Here is a 19,982-nt window from a genome sequence, read left to right as displayed (position 1 = left end):
TAAACAGTGTTCAGTGTTATGGATACATTTTTACGAATGGAGAAGACGCTACAAACTGTGTATGAAATTAAAAAGCAGACTAATTTTGAGAAACTTTCTCAACGTTGTTTTGACGTTACAATGTTGGTTAATCGTGCTCCATGGCAACAAAACATGTTGCTTTTTAAATTGGCTAGCATGTGTTTAATTTAAAATTCAAAATTGTGTAATCAAATCAAATGAAACTTCACACATCGACAAACTAAATGTTTTTATTTACGAAAATGTGTTGATCGATACTCTTGTAATAATAATGTGACGATGAGGAACATTGTCTACGTATTTTTTGAATGACCCTCGTATAATGCCACCAACTATCAGCGTTACTCTGAATTTTACATATGACCCATGCATTGTGATATTTTTATTGTTTCTTCATTTTCGATTACAAGTCGCTGCTGAAAGTTTAAAGTGTTTTTGTAGATTCATCTTTTATGGAAATTTGAACTTCCCGTTTAAGGGTTTATAAGCTAGAGATTTTTAAGAGACGCTTATTTCCAGATAGGGCTCAAGTAAAACCATGGCAGGAGTTTGGGCGGTTATCTTCGTGTACGTCTTGTTCTTTGGTGCGGCTAGTTCTCAGAAAATTTATAAGGATAATAAAATTCCGAAATAAATATTTTTTAATTACAAAGTGTAAAAAAAATTATATATAATAATTTTGATAACAAAGTTTTTTTTCAACTTTAAATAGTTGTTGGTATTAATATAATTAAAGAAGACTTATGAATGAATCTTTTATGTTTAAATCATAATTTTTAAAAATTTAACTTCACTACTTTCTTTTGTAAACCCGACATAAATCATAAAACCTTAGGCTATCCAGAAACGTGTGAGTGGTTCAGTGTCATTCGACAGAACATGGACAGACTACAAGAATGGGTTTGGTAAAGCCAATGACACATACTGGATAGGTAAATTATAAACAGTTATAGAATGACTACAGAGGACAAAGCAAATTTATGGATTCCCAAGGGTTAGGGTACCAGATGCAGAAATATTCCCCTCCCTCGGGGAACCATTAATTTGCTGTTTACATTGTACCAATTCTATAACCGTGTAATATTTTATGTTGTTTTAGGGGATGATATTTCTTCTGATTATTAACAGTTTAAATTAACATTTAATTTTTTAGCAGTTAAAATGTTAGCAGTTAAGTTTTTAACAATTTATGTAAAATACAATATATAACGATTTCCCTACTTTGATTTCAAAACATGTATGTTCATTGCTGCATGCACTACACAATTAGAAATTTCTGCATACCTTCATAATCATATGTTGAATTATACGACAACTTAAAATAAATATTTTTTGCTTTATTAAATTTTTATATATTACAAGACGATAAAATATTTAAGGAAATGACGTTATACATCAACTTACTAAGAGAAGGAACTCCTCCCTCTACGTATCTATCACACTGACTAATGGGACAAGGCTCTATGAATTATACAACCAGTTCTCTGTTGGTGACGAAACCAAGAAATACAGACTCTTTCTTGGCGGACCAGCTACCGGGACCCTGGGTAGGTAAACGGAAAAAAAGAATGTACGAATGACGACCTATATTAAGAAAAGAGAGGGAGAAAGAGTTTAATTTCTTGTGACAGATAGACAAATACCAATTCTTTCTGTGAGAATCTACCCTATAGTTACGTAATTAATGGAGGGGGGGGTATGTGGATATCAATATTTTGAAAGTAAAATTTTCCTTGTGTATTGAAAATCAAGAGTCCATACTATATGAGCCAATCAGTAATAAATTGCTAAAAGATTGAACAACATTTTCACGTCATAAATACTACATGCATACTTGTACGTAATGCTGTCAGATATATAACTAATACAGAGAAATCAATTAATGCCTAGGTCACATTTCCCGGCCGGTAGCCGTAAACCGGTGTAATCAGTGTTAATCCGTGGTGTTAACGATGCCCCAACGTCGGTCCACATCGGTCTAGTAGTCCTTAAAGTATCAGTCTCATTATCCTGCGATGGGTATACGATGAGCAACCAATGCGTGGTTGCCCGCCGGACTTACAAAGGCCAAGGGATGCATTGCTAATTATAAAACGATATTCCAGGATAATCGACCGATGTATATTACATCGCTCATACATTGGTGAACATCGTTCGTACATCGGTCGACTACGGGCCAATGTTTGGTCGAACATCGACCGATGATCGGCCGTTATCTGTTGAACACCACTCAACCCCCCGATGACCTCTGATTCAACGGATATTGGACGATGCTCGGCCATACATCAGCCGATCCTTTAAAGATGTGTTAATGATGGGTTACCGATGAGGAGCGATGTGGGGCATCGTTGGAGACATCGTTGAATTTTACCTACGAACTATTTCTTACCGATGACCCCACCGATTCGCAAAATGGCCTCAGTCACCGTCCGATCACTAGTGGTGCCCTGCCGGCAACCATGCCATTTTCATCAAAAACGCATCGGTTTCTAATCGTAAACCCAATCGCTGGATAATGTGACTGATACTTAAGGTATTTAATGATTATTGAATTAAAAAAAAAACAACTTGCATTGGAAATGTAATTATTACATTCAATAACGAGGACTTGTTGTATTTATCCCGATTTTGTGTTGAAGATAAACATAGCAGACTTAACAAAAGGTATACAACACTAAAGAAAGAAGTTAACTTCACAAATTGTATCTACGTGTAGTCGCACAAATTTGAAGAATTCTAATGATTAATGTGTTGATAAAATGGAAGAAAAGCTATTGTTTCCTGTACTGTTAACTTAAAGAGATGCACCCCCCACCACGTGGAAAAATCAAACTGTTATTTTCAAATGTTATATCAATTTATTGGTTCACGAAATTATATTGGAAATGTAATTACTTACAATGACTTTTTGTAATTATCCCGCTTTTGTGTTGGAGATATACATAGTAGATATAACACAAGCAATACAACAATAAAGAAAGAAGATCATTACATATATTGCATCCAGTTGCACAAATTTGAAGAATTCTAATGATTAATGTGTTGATAAAATGGAAGGAAAGATATTGTTTCCTGTACTGTTAACCTAAAGAGATGCAACCCCCCCCCCCCCAAAAAAAAATCAAACCGTTATTTTCTAATAATTTAATTTTGCTTGTATTCTCGCCTCTCATTGGTTGATTTCCAAAAAGGAACGCATAACATTTTGTATAATCTGGTTTGGTATGGGGACACACCCCCTTGACAACCAGCTTAATCATCATATCCATGCAATCCCCTCATTTCCAGTCCTCGGAATCCATGGAAAATTCCAGATTTATTAAATCTACCTTCAACTATAAACAATTACTCGATCTTACCCCATGTAAACAAGCATCATGGCTGCTAGATCTATGTATCAGTTATTACCTCCCCTTGCTTCAAATCACTTCCGTTACTACGGTTGTATTATTGCGCGGTAAATTTGAACTTATAAAAAGCAACACAATTTTACATCAAAAGTTGTTTAATAATTTTAAAATTAAATTATAAGTAATGACTCTAAGTCTTGGCCATATTATCGAGTATAATCTGGTTTGGGTCAGTTTACGCTTTTTTATAATCCGCTTCGTGGATTATAAAGCGTAAACTGACCCAAACCAGATTATACTCGATAATATGCCAAGAATTAGAGTCATTCCTTAAATGTTATATCAATTTACTGGTTCATAAAACCATTGTTTTGAATATCCCTTCTTTATATGTACGTATATAGGCTTACCAATTTCAATGTTTAAAAAAGGCTTCACATGAATGAAATAATAATTAAATTTGTTGATGTCACCAGCGTGGCGCGGTGGTTAGAGCCGTGAAGTAGGGAATCTTTACGTCGCGGGTTCCAATCCAACTGTAGGACGTGCAGACTGGTACTTTAGATTAGATCTTATAATTCAAGGTCCAGTGTCGTAGTAGACGCTGGCACGAAAACCATAGCGAACTGCTCAATTGCCGTGTATAGCATGTATTCAAAAACAAATTTTCTAGTTCTCAACCGGAAAGTGATGGCGTCACCATTTGAGTGAAAAATGTTCGAGTGGGACGCTAAACAACATACATGCAATCAATCAATTAATCAATTAATTAATCTTTTATTTCTGTTGAGACTCATCAACATGTTCGTATACAGTAAAAAAAAAAAGAAATCAAATGACAACAGAAAAACAACGTTAAATATTAAATGAAAACAGTGTTCATCTATTGTAATTGAAAGCAATGCAATTTAAAGTAATTCAAAAAAAGTTTTTATTGTTGAATACTATAGATGCTTTAAGCTTAAAATGTTTAGTAAATAATAATGATCTAATCTAAAATAGGTGTACATGTTATATTTTTCTCTGATAATTTTATAGGTGACTCTATGTTAGACACTTCTCTACCCCAGACAGAGATAATGACAGATTGACTGGAGATGACTGTTGTATCTTTTTATAATATTGTATTTCAGGAGACAGCATGAGAAGATAATGACAGATTGACTGGAGATGACTGTTGTATCTTTTTATAATATTGTATTTCAGGAGACAGCATGAGAAGATAATGACAGATTGACTGGAGATGACTGTTGTATCTTTTTATAATATTGTATTTCAGGAGACAGTATGAGAAGATAATGACAGATTGACTGGACATGATTGTTGTTTTTTTTTTATAATATTGTATTTCAGGAGACAGCATGAGAAGATAATGACAGATTGACTGGAGATGACTGTTGTTTCTTTTTATAATATTGTATTTCAGGAGACAGCATGAGAAGATAATGACAGATTGACTGGAGATGACTGTTGTATCTTTTTATAATATTGTATTTCAGGAGACAGCATGAGAAGATAATGACAGATTGACTGGAGATGACTGTTGTATCTTTTTATAATATTGTATTTCAGGAGACAGCATGAGAAGATAATGACAGATTGACTGGAGATGACTGTTGTATCTTTTTATAATATTGTATTTCAGGAGACAGCATAAGAAGATAATGACAGATTGACTGGAGATGACTGTTGTATCTTTTTATAATATTGTATTTCAGGAGACAGCATGAGAAGATAATGACAGATTGACTGGAGATGACTGTTGTATCTTTTTATAATATTGTATTTCAGGAGACAGCATGAGAAGATAATGACAGATTGACTGGAGATGACTGTTGTGTCTATTTATATTGTTATACTATTGTATTTCAGGAGACGGTATGAGAAGCCACGATCTGTCTGGGATGTCCTTCAGTACCCCAGACAGGGATAACGACAATGACAGGTGGATTGATATCTACGATTTGAGTTTTGGTAACTGTGCTGCTCGCAGTGACATTAGAGGAGGCTGGTGGTTTAACCGCCTGTCACCGAGCCTTCCTTAACGGACAATGGTCCCCGGAGTCCTGGTTCAGACCATGGTATCCTACAGTGACTAATAGTAAACAGATAAAAGAAACACTCATGATGATCAAACCTCACTGACTTTTTATATCTTTTATCCATACTTGTTCACGCATGGTATGAAAAGTTATATACTTTTAATTATAGATGATGAAAACTTTATTTAAAGACATAATGGTGGTTTCAACAGTATATACAATGTAATAAATATATAATGTTATTATGTGTAATGAATTTGTTGAAAAGTCCTTATGTGTATTATGTTTAAGATAGTGTTGCACATGTAACATTCATAATTAAAAACAAGAAAATCGCATTAAGTATTGTTACATAATAAAAGTTTTGTTTTTATTTTATCAATTGTAGTTTTATAATTAATAGTCTAATGATATAAAGTATGTTAACAACAAAGACAATGTTTTTTTTTTTAATACATTCCTTGAATTTCAACTGATCACCGTGAAAGGTCACATAACTGTGTAGAAGTAGTATCCATCAGTCTGTCATCTCCGTACATGTGTGTTGATAATTAGAATTTCATACTGTTACAGTTTATAAATGATGTAGAGATAATAATTACGTAAATTTTATTTTCAAACACCAATATTTCTCGTTACTTGATCGTGTATTTTCGTGGAAAAGGCTGCAATGTTGTCTATTGAACAAAAAAAAAGAAAAAAAAAGAGGTACAGTTTCAATCCTGCAGGTATAAAAATAAAAAAAATCGCGTTTTTTCTTCTTTTGCGAAAACTATAAACTCATAACTGTACCTGATTTTGTCAGTAAAGAAACTGAGCATATATCGTTGCAGTCATGAGACAATATCTTTGAAAATTATGCTTAATTATAATTATAAATCATCTTCTAAATATTCAATACTCCACTCCTCCCAAAAAATTTTCTTTCAAGAGCATAAATATTTACAATTTGTTATCCGTGTTCAATGGAATGGCTCTATTTTACTGAATTCTAGTCATGTCATATTTAAGGTCTATTAGTTCTAGTCAATTGATAATTAAAACAAGCTCGTGTATTAAGGAAATAATTTTGTGTTCTTAAGGTAGTTCTATACTCGGCACTAAATGGGCTCGATCTTAAAAAATCTGCTTTTAAAAGATAGACATACATCCCAACAATGGATAGATACAAGAAAAATGATATTTCAACATGTTTACTTTTCCGCTATTGCCTATTGGAGTATATACCCCGAAATGTAAAATACTGAAAATTTACCTATCCTAGATGTTGTTGTATTTAAATGGATTCAAGTCTAAATATTCGACTTTAATACCCTAAAGAGAGTAGAAATATGTTAGTCAACAATATATAATCCATTTTTTGCATGAATTATTATAAATAGATGCACTTTGTTAGGCTAACGTATTAAAATTGAAACCAATCTCATGTATAAGGGAAATAACGCAATTTTGTGTTCTTCTGTTCCTGATATCAATTTTAGTATAGCTTTGAGATTTATAAGGTTTTCTTCATGGTCTGAGTACGTCTTGCTTATCATTAAGTTGACATGATTATATGTCTGAAGACGTTTAAAAAATCTGCCATTGCCACATGTGTGTAATCTTCTCCATTCAGTTCTTTAGGAAAAACTTTAACCGGATAAGACATATTGACTTTTTGCGACGCAAAGCAATCAAAATTTATATTTAAGATATATTTTTTCCTTAGAACAAAATTATAATAAATGAGCATAAACAAACATTATCAATGTTGTAGTTATTCTTTCTCACAAAAAGGCTTAATCTTACTGAAAAAGATTGAATTACATAGTAAAACAACATATTTTTACTCGAACTCACATGTAAAAAAAAAATGAGTGTATCCATTACGCTTAAGGCATGCTGGGATGCACAAATTAGGTCAAACTTATTCAGTAATATATAAATATCAGCATGTTTTTTTTCAAAATCACTTAATACAATCTATTAAAACTTTATTCTCTGCCCCATTATAACTAAAGAAACATTCGTGTTAAGACAGTATATACATGTAAACACACATGCATCTATAAAGCATGACAAAAGATGCGCACCCACATGTAAGCTATTGTTTACCTACTTACTTTAAACTCTTTAACACTAATTCATATATTTACAATTCTCGTACTGAATCACAACATGTGCCTAGCATAGACATCAATCTCGTCCCTTAGATAAAAGTGTAAGGAAGGATATGGAGATAACGAACATATTCAATATCAAAGTCTATAAAAAATACAAAACAGGTGCAGAGCAAACAAATAAAAGATGTAATAAGCTGTAAATAATAGAACATCACCTGAAGAAGAAAGAAGAATATGACATGTATGTGGCAATGAAAGAATTATTAAACTTGAGGACTCTCTACTTCCGGTGAAAGGAGTTGAAAAATATTAATAGAGTTATCCCGCTTTCCCCGAAAATAAAAATCCACCCCTTTTTATTCGTATATTAAACTCTGATCAATAAAGCTATACCATCATCTGAAAACAGGCGAAATTAAGTTGTAGAGAGAAATAAAAAAAAATTGCTGGAACACTTGTAGAATCTACTTTTATTACTTATTTTCCAGAAGTTAGGTATGTGAATCATAAAATAGTATTTTTAAGTTGTCAATTGACAGAATTTACTGATAGCATAAAGTCACTCATATCTCATTATATAATAATATATATTTTTTATTCTTAGAGCTAAAAATTATAAATAAATGCATTCAAAGAAAAGGTTCTCGTTTTGTTAAACCCTATGGTACTGTTCATTTTGCACCAAACATGTTTTATGTTCAAATTGACACAGATACAAAAGGGTGCGTTTTTTTTTATAACGACCCAAAGACCAAGAAATATGCAGGAAGTAGAAAACCGGCAGTTTCCTCTTTCATAGATTAATGTATTCACCGTGATTTTAGAACAGAAAAGAAGATTAACACATGCTTTGTCGTTGATATTCCATGGTTTTACAATATAGTAGACTCTCAAAATGACATAGCTTCACTCATAGTGATGTAAGATGTCTTGACAGGTTTCCTTTTTTACTCATAATTAGTAACGTTAAGCGGAGACAGAAAACACTTAAATAAAGATAAGTGTGTGTTTAAGGGTGCTTGTGATTTGTTATAAATACTCATCTAAAAGAGGAAAACCCTCAGGATTGTCATGTCTTCAGAATGTGTTATGTTTTTTATTTATTTTTCAACAGCTTATTAAACATGTGAAGCTTAATAACTATATATCAGCAATTGATTTTCAATGATTTTGAGTTATATAAGAATGACAAAAATACTAGAATAATGTGATATTTTGGTTTTAATTTTAAAAAGATAAATAAATCATGCAATAAATAATGAAAGAAAAAAATGTTATATGTTTTATTTGTCAAAAACTGATGATTTGATTTTATATAAAATGTGAATTCTACTGGGTATACATATCAGGTATAAAATCGTGAATTAAAGGCATTGGACTTTTCCCCATTTTATCTTAAAATTAATCTCCAATTGTCATTGAAATTTGGTGGCATGCATTATTTAAAAATGATGAGAAATTTTAAATCTATAAGATAAAGTGTTCTTGAAAATTAAGTTGCCATTCCTCTGAGTATGACAAGTCAAAACAATAGAGTGTCTAAATTGACATAAATGTTCATGTACTTGTAAATGTATGTTATATATAAATTGAGCTGACACAATCTCATGAGTTGCTACGTGCCTTATTCACTTTCTGTGCAGAAAAGGTGATACCTTACGTATAAATTTAGTCTAAGGTAATGGCATATTTTACCAACACAACAAGGAACGAAACAAAATACTTGATGCTCGATACTTTTTCAAAATTCATTTTAGATTTTAAAAGGCACAGGAAAATAGGGACCTGTACTGTATTACTGGCTACTGTGGTTTTATTTATTTTATTTTTTCCCTAATATCTATTTTAAAATAACAAGCCTAGTAAGTCAAATCCCAAAATATTATACTTACAAAGATTTCATACTGTGATTCATTCACAAAGACAATAAAATTCCCATCTTCTACAGAAACATGCACTGATTCAAATCTAGGTTTTTGTAATTATGGTATTCCATAATCGATCTTAAATAAAGTAATTTCGAATCCAACATCGATACAATCAGAAAGATTTTCTTACACTTAATCTAAAAAAGGCGGAGTGTTCAACTAATGTTCAATTGTTTTTCTATAAGTAAGTTTCAAAGTATTAGCATTCAGCTAATTGTCAGCCTGTCCTTTTATTCAAATCAGTTGAACACTTTTCAGAAAAGAATTCGTCTCTTAATGTCAACAGTTTTCACGTTATCAGTTGCATTGTTTGACTGCTAGTTAACGACTTTTGATGGTCAACTGCAGCATTCCGTATGGGTTCTATTTAAAAGCAGATTTTTTAAAGATATTGAAGAAGGATATGGAGATAACGAACATATTCAATCTTAAAGTCCATTTAACAATATATAAAATCAGAGCAGAGCAAACACGGACCTCCGAAACATCAGAGGTGGGATCAGGTACCATGGAGGAGTGAGCATCCCCTGCCGACCGGTCACACCCTGAACTGAATATTCGAAGACAGGTCCCACTTTAATATAACCTTCTTGGTGAATCGGTATGATCTGGTTAAGTGTTTTATCTGTTAAGAAGTAACTTTTAGCTGAAGAAAAACCCGTTTAAATTCATCTTTAAGAAAGTTCTTAATTTGTAATTATTGTAAATTAAATGGACTTGCAAGCAAATACAATGTGTCATTAAATCAAATGCTGGCTCGCGTTTTTCATATCATTAGGATATTATTTACACACTCAATTATGCATACCACGTCTTCTGAACTTGTTTTTATAAATGAACCATGCGTCGGACAATATAAAATCCCTTGTAGAATAATATAATCAATGTTGCCCTCAATCCCATATCAATATTTGTACAGTGTATGATGTAATTAAGGTCGATATACTGATTTTTTTGCTACATTTAAAATATAAATAAATTTTGGGAAAAAATATAAATAACTGCATTGATCCATACAACATTTTTTATGAATTTCATGTCGGCTAGAAAGTCATTTTAAAAGAAGCATCCTTATTGTGAAAAAATCACAACTAGAGATGATGTATGTAGAATTAAAAAAACACCTTGCTGAACGATAGATATTTTATTGTTGATTTTGAAGTTATTGCAAGCACATGGGTAGAAATACATTTTATTATTTTTTTTTGTGAGTTGGGTGTTAATTTATACAATTTTTCGTCAGGTTTTCAACGGAAATTATTACGTTTTTTATGAATGACAGATCTTTGGATGTTTATTTCATGCAGAAGTTCTGTAGCATGGAATAAGTTTTAGATAATATAAATTTTAATTTATTGAGATATTTTTAATTACCATCTACACTATCGTCCTTACCTGTTTCTACAATCGATCCAACCATAGTAAACATGTCTGATGAGAGACAATAAATAAAGTTGTTTTACATGGGAACAGGAATGATTTTTATTTTGATCAAAGAAGAAAAGGTGGAATGTGGTAAGGTGGAATATCTATCAAGGTAGTGAATATACATTGAACGTCGATATTATACCTAAATGTGACATCGAAGATCCTTATAGGAAACCTGCTTTTGAGTAGCATTTTCATTCCCTGTTCATGTGGGTTTAAGGGTGATATTTTCCCTTTCTTGAATGTTTTCTGGGTCCGGATTTGTACAACTTTTCCATGTGGTCAGGAGTAAGTTACATGAATAACAATATTGTATTACACTAAGAGTTTTAAACAATGTTTATGTGTTGTTTTTTATTATTTCCAAAGATTGTTTATATCTCAGGGTTTAAATTTGATTCTCTGATTTATGAAAGAATGACAAAAATAATGAAAAAATAGTGTGGCACTTTAGGTTTCAAATCGAGAAATTAAACTCATCCAATATTTCCTAATGTCCGTTTTATTTTATAATAATTTGGACAAAAATGAATGTATCAAGCTAAAATTTTCAACATTTCTTTATTTTTTGTTGTTTTATGTTCCTTAAAAATTCTGTAAGCTTAGACAACAAAGTACTAATTTTATTGCCTCAGTCCACGAACATTTTGATAACCCCTCGTAGTAGACTCTCATCATGATTAAGCTTCACTCATAGTGATGTGAAATGTTTAAAAGTGTATCCTTTTTCCTCATAATAAGTAACGTTAAGGGGGAAAAAAGGAAACTCTTATGATTATAAAGTGTGTTAAAGGGTGCTTGTGATCTGTTATAATAAACCAATTGAAAGAGGAGATTCCTAGCGATTGTCAAGTCTTCTTAAGAGTGTTTTGTGTCTTTTATTTGTTTAAAAAAAATCAAAAACAATCGTGACTTAATGATTTTATCTCACCGTTTGATTTTCAATTCTTTTGAATAAAAGAAATACTGTACTGGGAAAATGATAAATAATGTGACATTATGGTTTTAAATTAAAAAAAAAGAAAGCAAATTAATCATGCAAGATACACCGACAGGAAAAACTAGATGCTGTCATGAGACAGTATTGCCTGCACTAAGGGTTTTGCCTCTTAAAACACGCTAATTTATATTGTGCTTCCAGGGAAAACATAAAAAAATAATTTAATAATTATCACAGAACGTGCATTCGTCAAATTGAGCATAATATTTTCAGGTGACTATGTGATTTATGGACCTCTTATATCTATTCCGTATGCTTAATATATCACCAGTCTGAAATAACAAAATTTAATTAATGATGTAAATTATATTTTGATAAATATTTTGCCCATTATTGGAACTTTTTAAAATTTACTTTCTCAACAACATATTATGTTATTTAAGATCAAGGCTTTTTAGATGAATCTATCAATATGTGCAAACTGTTTTTTAGTATTTCGTCAGGCAAAAAAAAAGAAAAAAAACATTGAAAATACTACCCCATCAATTTGTCTATGGCCGCCCCCTCCCCTCCAACCACCATCCACACGTGTTTTGCTTTTCCAAGGCCTAGATGTTAAAGTTATGTTAAAACATCATTTATTATATTAGGTTGAAAATCTGTTCATGCACTACACATGTTTTCGTGTGAACTCCTTTTTTGTAAATTTTTGCAACAGATTGGGTTTGCATCATCCATAATTTCACTATTTGGCACACCTCGACTGATTTTCACTTCACCTAATGAAGGCGACGAAATCAGAAAAGGTTTGCCGAATTCGATAGCGTATGCTGATTGTGTATCAGTTAAAATCATTTTGTATTCTTAATTAAATTATATGGATTACATTTCATGAAATTGACAGGATGGTAAGTACAAGGTTTAGTAAAGATTGCGTTAAAATACACCGAAATGCAAATGGTTAGATTGAAGTTCAAAAAGGGTAAAAAAAAACATTGCATGCCACAGTAGACGAAGTCATCTCCCGTTCTCGACGTGACTTCAGTACATGTACACAGGGTTAAGTTCAGAATATTTTTTTGCTTCAGTATACTCCTATTCATTCCAGATGGGAGGGGTGGGGGTCCGATCTCCCTAGTCTCTGTCTGTACCTGAAATGATAAATGATATTGTGATTCCAAGGTAGAAATTTTTTCCCATTTGACTAATATTAAATATTGTTTCTTGTATTTTTATTAGGTTTGTTTCTTCTAATTTGGGATATACACATGGCTTCTACATTTCATAGATATTTAAAAAATCCATGTGAGAAGACCTTTATTTTGAGTACCACTAATTTTTACCTCTTGATCTCTTGACCTTGGAGTTTGAACCAATTTTACAGGAAAAATACCAAACTTTAAACTTTTTGCAAGGACTTTCATGCTTGACATGTGTATAAAACTGTATTCATTGTGAACTTTCAACAGGTATAAAAAATTTTGACCTTGACCATAGAGTTTGATCCACCTAAAAAAAAACTTAAACCTCGGTGGCAATAACTTTTCAACAGAAAGTACTAGGGATTTCACATTTTCACAACCTTTAAATACCAACAATGCTGACCCTTTAACCTTGGATTTTGACTTATATTTGAGAAACTTGAACATTCGCTGAAAGCTGCAACAGTGTTTTACAAACACATTTTGTCTTCGTTATTTTTAAGGAGTGGTGTCTCCACATGAAGAAAAAAAAATCCCGAAAGGGATGTTTTCACAACAAACAAACAAATTACTAGAAAAACACAGTATACATGTATATCTTTTATAATCACCTGATATACTTCTGGTCATATTCTCCCTTGAATAAGAAAAGATGATAAAAAATATTTTAAAAATAATTATTATAAGTATTGAAAAGGTTAATAATTCTTATAAAGGACAGAAGATACAAACAAATTTTTACTTTGGATGATACTTAATATCATTTCACAAGTTCAGAAAAGGGGATAATTCTTAAAAATAAAATTCTCCAAAGAAATGGAAAGTGAAATAGAATTGGAAAATTTTAGTAATATTTTAATTGATAAAACAAATATAGACAAATCACACCAAGTAAGTGTTTAAAGATGAAAACAAATTAAAAAAAAATGTTTGTATCATCTGTCTTTAAAATTGAATTAGGTTTGCGCTTGAATTAGTTATACCAGTTTTAGCTTTTATTTGCTACTCAGATCACCCTAATTTACTATTTTAAATCATAAACTTTTATTTTAAATATACATTTTTAAACATGTATAAATTTTTATACATTTTTTAAACATATTTTTCAACAAGGACACATATGTCATACATTTTCAGCTTTTCAACATAAATAATGCATGAAAATAACCAACAGCTTTTCAGAAACAGTTCTTAATACTTTAGATCATAGGTTTTGACTCCTTTAGCTTTTCTGGTTTCCTGATCAGATTTTGTAAATCGTCTATCTGTTTCTCTGCAAACGTTATATATATTTTTAATTCTCTAGAACAATTTCCTTTGTCAATTATAACCAATTTACATAGAAAAATGCAGAGGACTTTTTCTATCATAAATCTTCTTCTCAAGAACAGCAAGGACATTAAGCCGGGTTTGCTGTTGCGGACCCAAAACTGACCGCGTGCGAACGCGGATCGAACCCGGAGCGCACCCAGAGCGGTCCCAACATTTCTAAAAGCTAACCTGAAGCGGACCCCGAGAGAACCCGACAAGCAAACCAGAGGTCTTCTTCGGGTTTGCTCTGATGTTAGGTTGTGTCCGGTCGGTACTGCATGTCAGTCTGTCCGTCTGTCTCATTATATTCAACCTTGGCCATCATAGTCATATATTTTGAATGGGAAGAGACAGGAATTTCCTCATTAAACATGTGTATTAGTATTAACCAGTGACAATACCATTGTAAATACATGATGTTTTTTTCACGACCTTGACCTTTAAGTTTGACCTATTTAAGAAAATAAATTGTTTTAAATTGATTATTTTGAAAGAGAAACGAAAATCTTCATTGGAATTAATACTAGTCTTAAATAAGCACTAACACATTCTAAAAGTATAGTAATTGTACTTTTAACAGATTAAAGAAATGAATGTAAATATATACAAAATCATATTAAGTATTGTTTATTTTTTTCATATCTATCAATTAAAAATAACTCATTCAAAAACAATGTTTTTATTTTAAGTCTTTAAATTGGTATATACAAAATAATGTTTTATGATGCTATCCACTATCAGCATTACTCTGAATTTGACCTATGACATATGTATCCTGAATCTTTTATCATTTTTTGACTGTTCATTAAAATTCACTGCTGAGCGTTAAGTGTTGCGGTAGCAAAATATTTAGGGAAATTTTTAACTTCCCGTTTAAAAATATATAAACTGCGATCTTTAAAGAGACGCTTATTTTCAGACAGCGCACAAGTAAAACCATGGCAGAAGTTTGGTCGGCTTCCTTCGTGTGCGGTTTGTTCTTCTGTGCCGCTAGTTCTCAGCAAATGTATTTCAATGACAAAAATGATTGCGTCCGTAATGATCAGACGACACAGACATTCAATGAAAACGTTGAGTACTTAAAACAAGAAAACGCGAGACAAATTGAGTCCTTCAGACATGAGATCGCGAAACAAATTGTTTCCTTAAGACGAGAAAATACGCGGATGACCGCTAATCAAAAGAACATTCAAGAAGAATTCGATGAGATGGTTAATATCCTAAAGAAAAATGAAGCCAACATCCACGAAGATTTGAAGAGCAGCATACTGCAAACCATCAAGTCAGGTAACTCTCTCTCTCTCTCTCTCTCTCTCTCTCTCTCTCGCTCTCAGTATATTTTATATTACGATTATTATCATATCACGTATTTATGTTTTTCTTTCAGAGTTAAGCCTATATAAATATTGTAAGAACCTCAACATTTATGGCTATAAAGAATCTAGTGTTTATGAGATACATCCATTTGGTAATAACAGCAAGGTCAGCGCCTTCTGTGACTTGGTGACAGAAGGTGCAGGGTGGACAGTAAGATCTATTTATCCTTCTCTCAATCTCTCTCTCTCCCTCTCTCTTTATCTCTCTCTCTTTCCCTCTCTATATTTATTTCTCTCTCTCTTTTTTTCTCTCTCCCTTTATTTCTCTTTGTATTACTCTCTCTTTTTATCAGTTTCTCTGTTCCGTTCTCTGTGACATGGTGACAGAAGGGGGAAGGTGGACAGTAAGACACCCCTCCCTCTCCTCTCTCTCTCTCTCTCTCTTTATTTCTATCTGTATTACTCTCTCTGTATTAGACCCCTCTCTCTCTCTCTATCTCTCTCTCACTTTCTTTCTCTCTCTCTAAACGTGGAGAACGGACAGTAAGATTTTTCTCTCCCTCTTTCTCCCTCTTTATTTCTGTCTTTCTCTTTTTTCTTTATCTTTCTCTCTCACCGTTCTCTCTGCCTCTCCTCCCCTCTTTTCCATTCTCATTCCCCATTCCCTTTTTTCTCTTTCTATCTCACGCCCAACGATAAATTTAATCTTATTTTTCTTGAATGATTTATAAATCTTTGATCTTAAATTTGCAATCAAATCTTTGTCCTGAAAAGAGCGAAAATGACGCTAAATGATCATTGAATAATTCATTTCTAATCTAATTTACATGAAGATAATATAAATCTGACAGTAAATATTATTATTTACAAAGCATAATAACACTTTTGCAATATCATAAATTTTAAAATATATATATAGTTTAAAAAGTTTTTGGTGTATAAAGACTTTTTTTTTTAGAAAAAAGAGCATTGCTTAAAATTGCATATATTAGGACTAAAAAAGTTTAATCGTTTTTGAATGATTGTTTTTATGAATAACTCATTTGAAACATTCTTCACAGTACAACGTAGCAAACAAAAACTTCACAACTTTCAGAAATTAACTCCACATAATTCATAAAACCTTAGGCTATCCAGAAACGGGTTAGTGGTTCGGTGTCATTCGACAGAACGTGGACGGACTACAAGACGGGATTCGGGAATCCTAACGGATCCTACTGGATAGGTAAACTATATACAGTTATGGAATGACTACAGAGGACATAGCAAATTTATGGATTTCCAAGGGTTAGGGTTCCAGATGCAGAAATATTCCCCTCTCCCGGGGAACCATGAATTTGCTGTTTACATTGTATCCATTATAACTATATCTGATGTTGGTTTAGGGATGATAATTTTTCTGATTCTTAACAGTTTTAATAACCATTTTATTTTTTATCATTTAAAGTGAAGTTTTTAAAAATTAATGTAAAATATGTTACTCGTTATATAACGATTTCCCTACTTTGATTTCAAAACATGTTCGTTTATTGCTCAAATGAAATTTCTGCATACAGTGTACTTTTGCAATTGTATGTTACTTTATATGACACCACTCCTGAAATAATAAAATTTACTTTATTAATGTTTTCTAAATAACTCATTGATAACATTTTTAAGGAAATGAGGTTATACATCAACTTACCAAGGGGAGGAACTCCTCCCTCTACGTCTCTATCACACTGACTAATGGGACAAAGCTCTATGAATTATACAACCAGTTTTCTGTTGCTGACGAAATCAACAAATACAGACTTTTTCTTGGAGGACCAGCTACCGGGACACTGTGTAGGTAAACGGTAACAGAATGTACGAATGGCGACCATTTGGTTCTTAGGGGAAGGCTTTCAGATTTATAGTTTCAATGTTAAGAAAAAAAGCTTCACATGAATGAACGAATGGCGACCGATAAGGAGAGAGAGAGAGAGAGAGATAGAGAGAGAGAATTTACTTTATTGTGACAAATGGACTACTCTTTCTCTGAGAATCAGCCCTATAGTTACGTAATTAAAGGGAAGAGGGTGTAATGTGTGGATATCAATATTTCGAAAGTAAAATTTTCCTTGTATATTGAAAATTACCAGTCCATATTATATGAGCCAATCAGTAATAAACTGCACGTCTACTCCAACGTTATGTTGCCAGACACAATTATTATTATTATTAAAACATAGCGAACTCCTCAATTGCCGTGTTTAACATGTATTATAAAACAAAATTTCTGGTTCTCAACCGGCAAGTGATGTCGTCACCATATGAGTGAAAAATTCTCGAGAGGGACACTAAACAACATACAATCAATCAGTCAATCAATCTTTTATTTCTGTTGAGACTCATCAACATGTTCGTATACAGTCAAAAAAAGAAATCAAATGACAGACAGAAAAACAACGTTAGATATTAAATAAAAAAGTGTTCATCCATTGTAATTGAAAGGAATGCAATTTAAAGTAATTCAAAAAAAGACTTTTACTGTTGAATACTATGGATACTTTAAGCTTTCAATTTTTTATAAATAATAATGATCTAATCTGAAATAGGTGTTCATGTTGTATTTTTCTTTGATAATTTTACAGGTAACTATATGTTAGGCACTGGTGGATCTAACAAAGATATGTCTGGGATGTCATTCTCGACCCCGGACAGGGACAACGACGGGCTAGTGGATATAACTGTGCTGCTGACAGTACCACTAGAGGGGGCTGGTGGTATAACTCCTGTCACTTGGCCTTCCTTAACGGTCAGTGGTCCCCGGAGTCCTGCGTCAGTTACTCGTTAGTTGTACTGTATTTTGTATAAACACCAATATTACTCGTTACTTGTACTGTATTTTGTATAAACACCAATATCACTCGTTACTTGTACTGTATTTTGTATATACACCAATATTACTCGTTACTTGTACGTGTATTTTGTATAAACACCAATATTACTCGTTACTTGTACTGTATTTTGTATAAACACCAATATTACTCGTTACTTGTACTGTATTTTGTATATACAGTGTGTGGAAATGCTGCATGTAATGTCAAACCAATGAATGGGAAAACAAAAGATTATATGATTTATTTTCATGACATTAACGTTGAAGGCCTTGACTGAACAACGTCATAAGCCAAAATCAAATTTCCCGCTCTTCTTGATCAGTTTGAAGTTTTATAAGCCACCTTCAGAGACTTTACGTCACATTGATATATATTTGAGTCTTTAAGACAAAAATGCTACAGATCCCGTGATGCAAATGTTGTTCATTTTACGGCGCTAAATTTTGCGCACGGATAGGGATAATTTTTTTCTACTTTTCTGCATTGTTAAATAAACCACCCGATCTTTCCTAATTTGAGAAATACTCTTTAACAACTTGTATATTTTATCCCCCTGACCCCTTATAATCATCCATAAAACTTTATTCAATCGTTTTTTATTGATAAAAAACTTTTTTAGGGGGGGGGTTCACAAGAGAAACCTATAAAGGGTTTGGAGGCGGATATAATATACAGGTTGAAAAAAGAATATGTCTTACATTTGGGAATGAAAGGTAATTGATAGTCCAATGCAGAAATGAAGAAAAATATATCCCCAAAGTTGTCGAAAAATCGTCGTTAAATGCTCAATACTTACTTTACGAGATCGGTTGCGTTTTCATCAATAATAAAATATTAAACACAACGCTACTGTTTCTGTAGCTAGAAGTAGATACATGTTGAAAAGCTTTAAAATTATTAATGTATAGTAGACTAAATTAAAAACAGGATTGAGAAAGAAGAAAAGGGTACAGTTTCAATGCTGGAGGTACAAAAATAAAAATATTCGCATTTATTTCTTTATATCTTTCAAAAATATGCATAATTATAAAACATCTTATCAATATGTAATTCCCCATCCTTCCAAGATTTTTTTGTAAGAGCGTAAATATTTACAAACTGTTACCCGCGTTCAATAAAATGGCTCTATTGTCTGAATTCTAGTCATGTTTTATCTAAAGTCTATTAGTTCTAGTCAATTGATAATTAAAACAAGCTCGTATATTAAGGAAATACAGCCATTTTGTGTTCTTATGTTACTGATCTAAATGTTAATATTGCCTGGTGTATTACATTTTGTGTTCTTATGTTACTGACATAAATGTTAATATTGCCTGGTGTATTACATTTTGTGTTCTTATCTTACTGATATAAATGTTTATATTGCCTGGTGTATTACATTTTGTGTTCTTATGTTACTGATATAAATGTTAATATTGACTGGTGTATTATAAGTCTTTATTTATAGCCTGAGTACTTCTTGCTTACCATTAAGTTGG

The 19,982-nt window shown here is 32.1% G+C and overlaps 1 protein-coding gene across 5 annotated transcripts in view; it reads left to right on the top strand.

Annotated features, from left to right (window-relative positions):
• Nucleotides 1–636: 636 nt before the first annotated feature.
• Nucleotides 637–19,982, top strand: part of LOC134247450 (microfibril-associated glycoprotein 4-like) — a 66,986-nt gene continuing 47,640 nt past the window's right edge. The window contains exons 1-5 of one of the 5 annotated variants that reach the window (XM_062729815.1): nucleotides 15,189–15,611; nucleotides 15,712–15,851; nucleotides 16,769–16,865; nucleotides 17,300–17,467; nucleotides 18,256–18,628. In XM_062729815.1, coding sequence (XP_062585799.1) covers nucleotides 15,263–15,611; nucleotides 15,712–15,851; nucleotides 16,769–16,865; nucleotides 17,300–17,467; nucleotides 18,256–18,458 — 957 coding nt within the window. In that variant the 5' untranslated portion in view covers nucleotides 15,189–15,262 and the 3' untranslated portion in view covers nucleotides 18,459–18,628. The other 4 variants (XM_062729814.1, XR_009987851.1, XR_009987850.1 and 1 more) reach the window with 4 other exon arrangements.

Source organism: Saccostrea cucullata, unplaced genomic scaffold (assembly GCF_032062105.1).
Source record: "Saccostrea cucullata isolate Sc308-1 unplaced genomic scaffold, CSIRO_AGI_Scuc_v1 ctg9955, whole genome shotgun sequence".
Lineage (NCBI taxonomy): Eukaryota > Metazoa > Mollusca > Bivalvia > Ostreida > Ostreidae > Saccostrea > Saccostrea cuccullata.
Note: the sequence above shows the minus strand (reverse complement) of the source record. Positions and strands in the feature narration are given on the sequence as shown.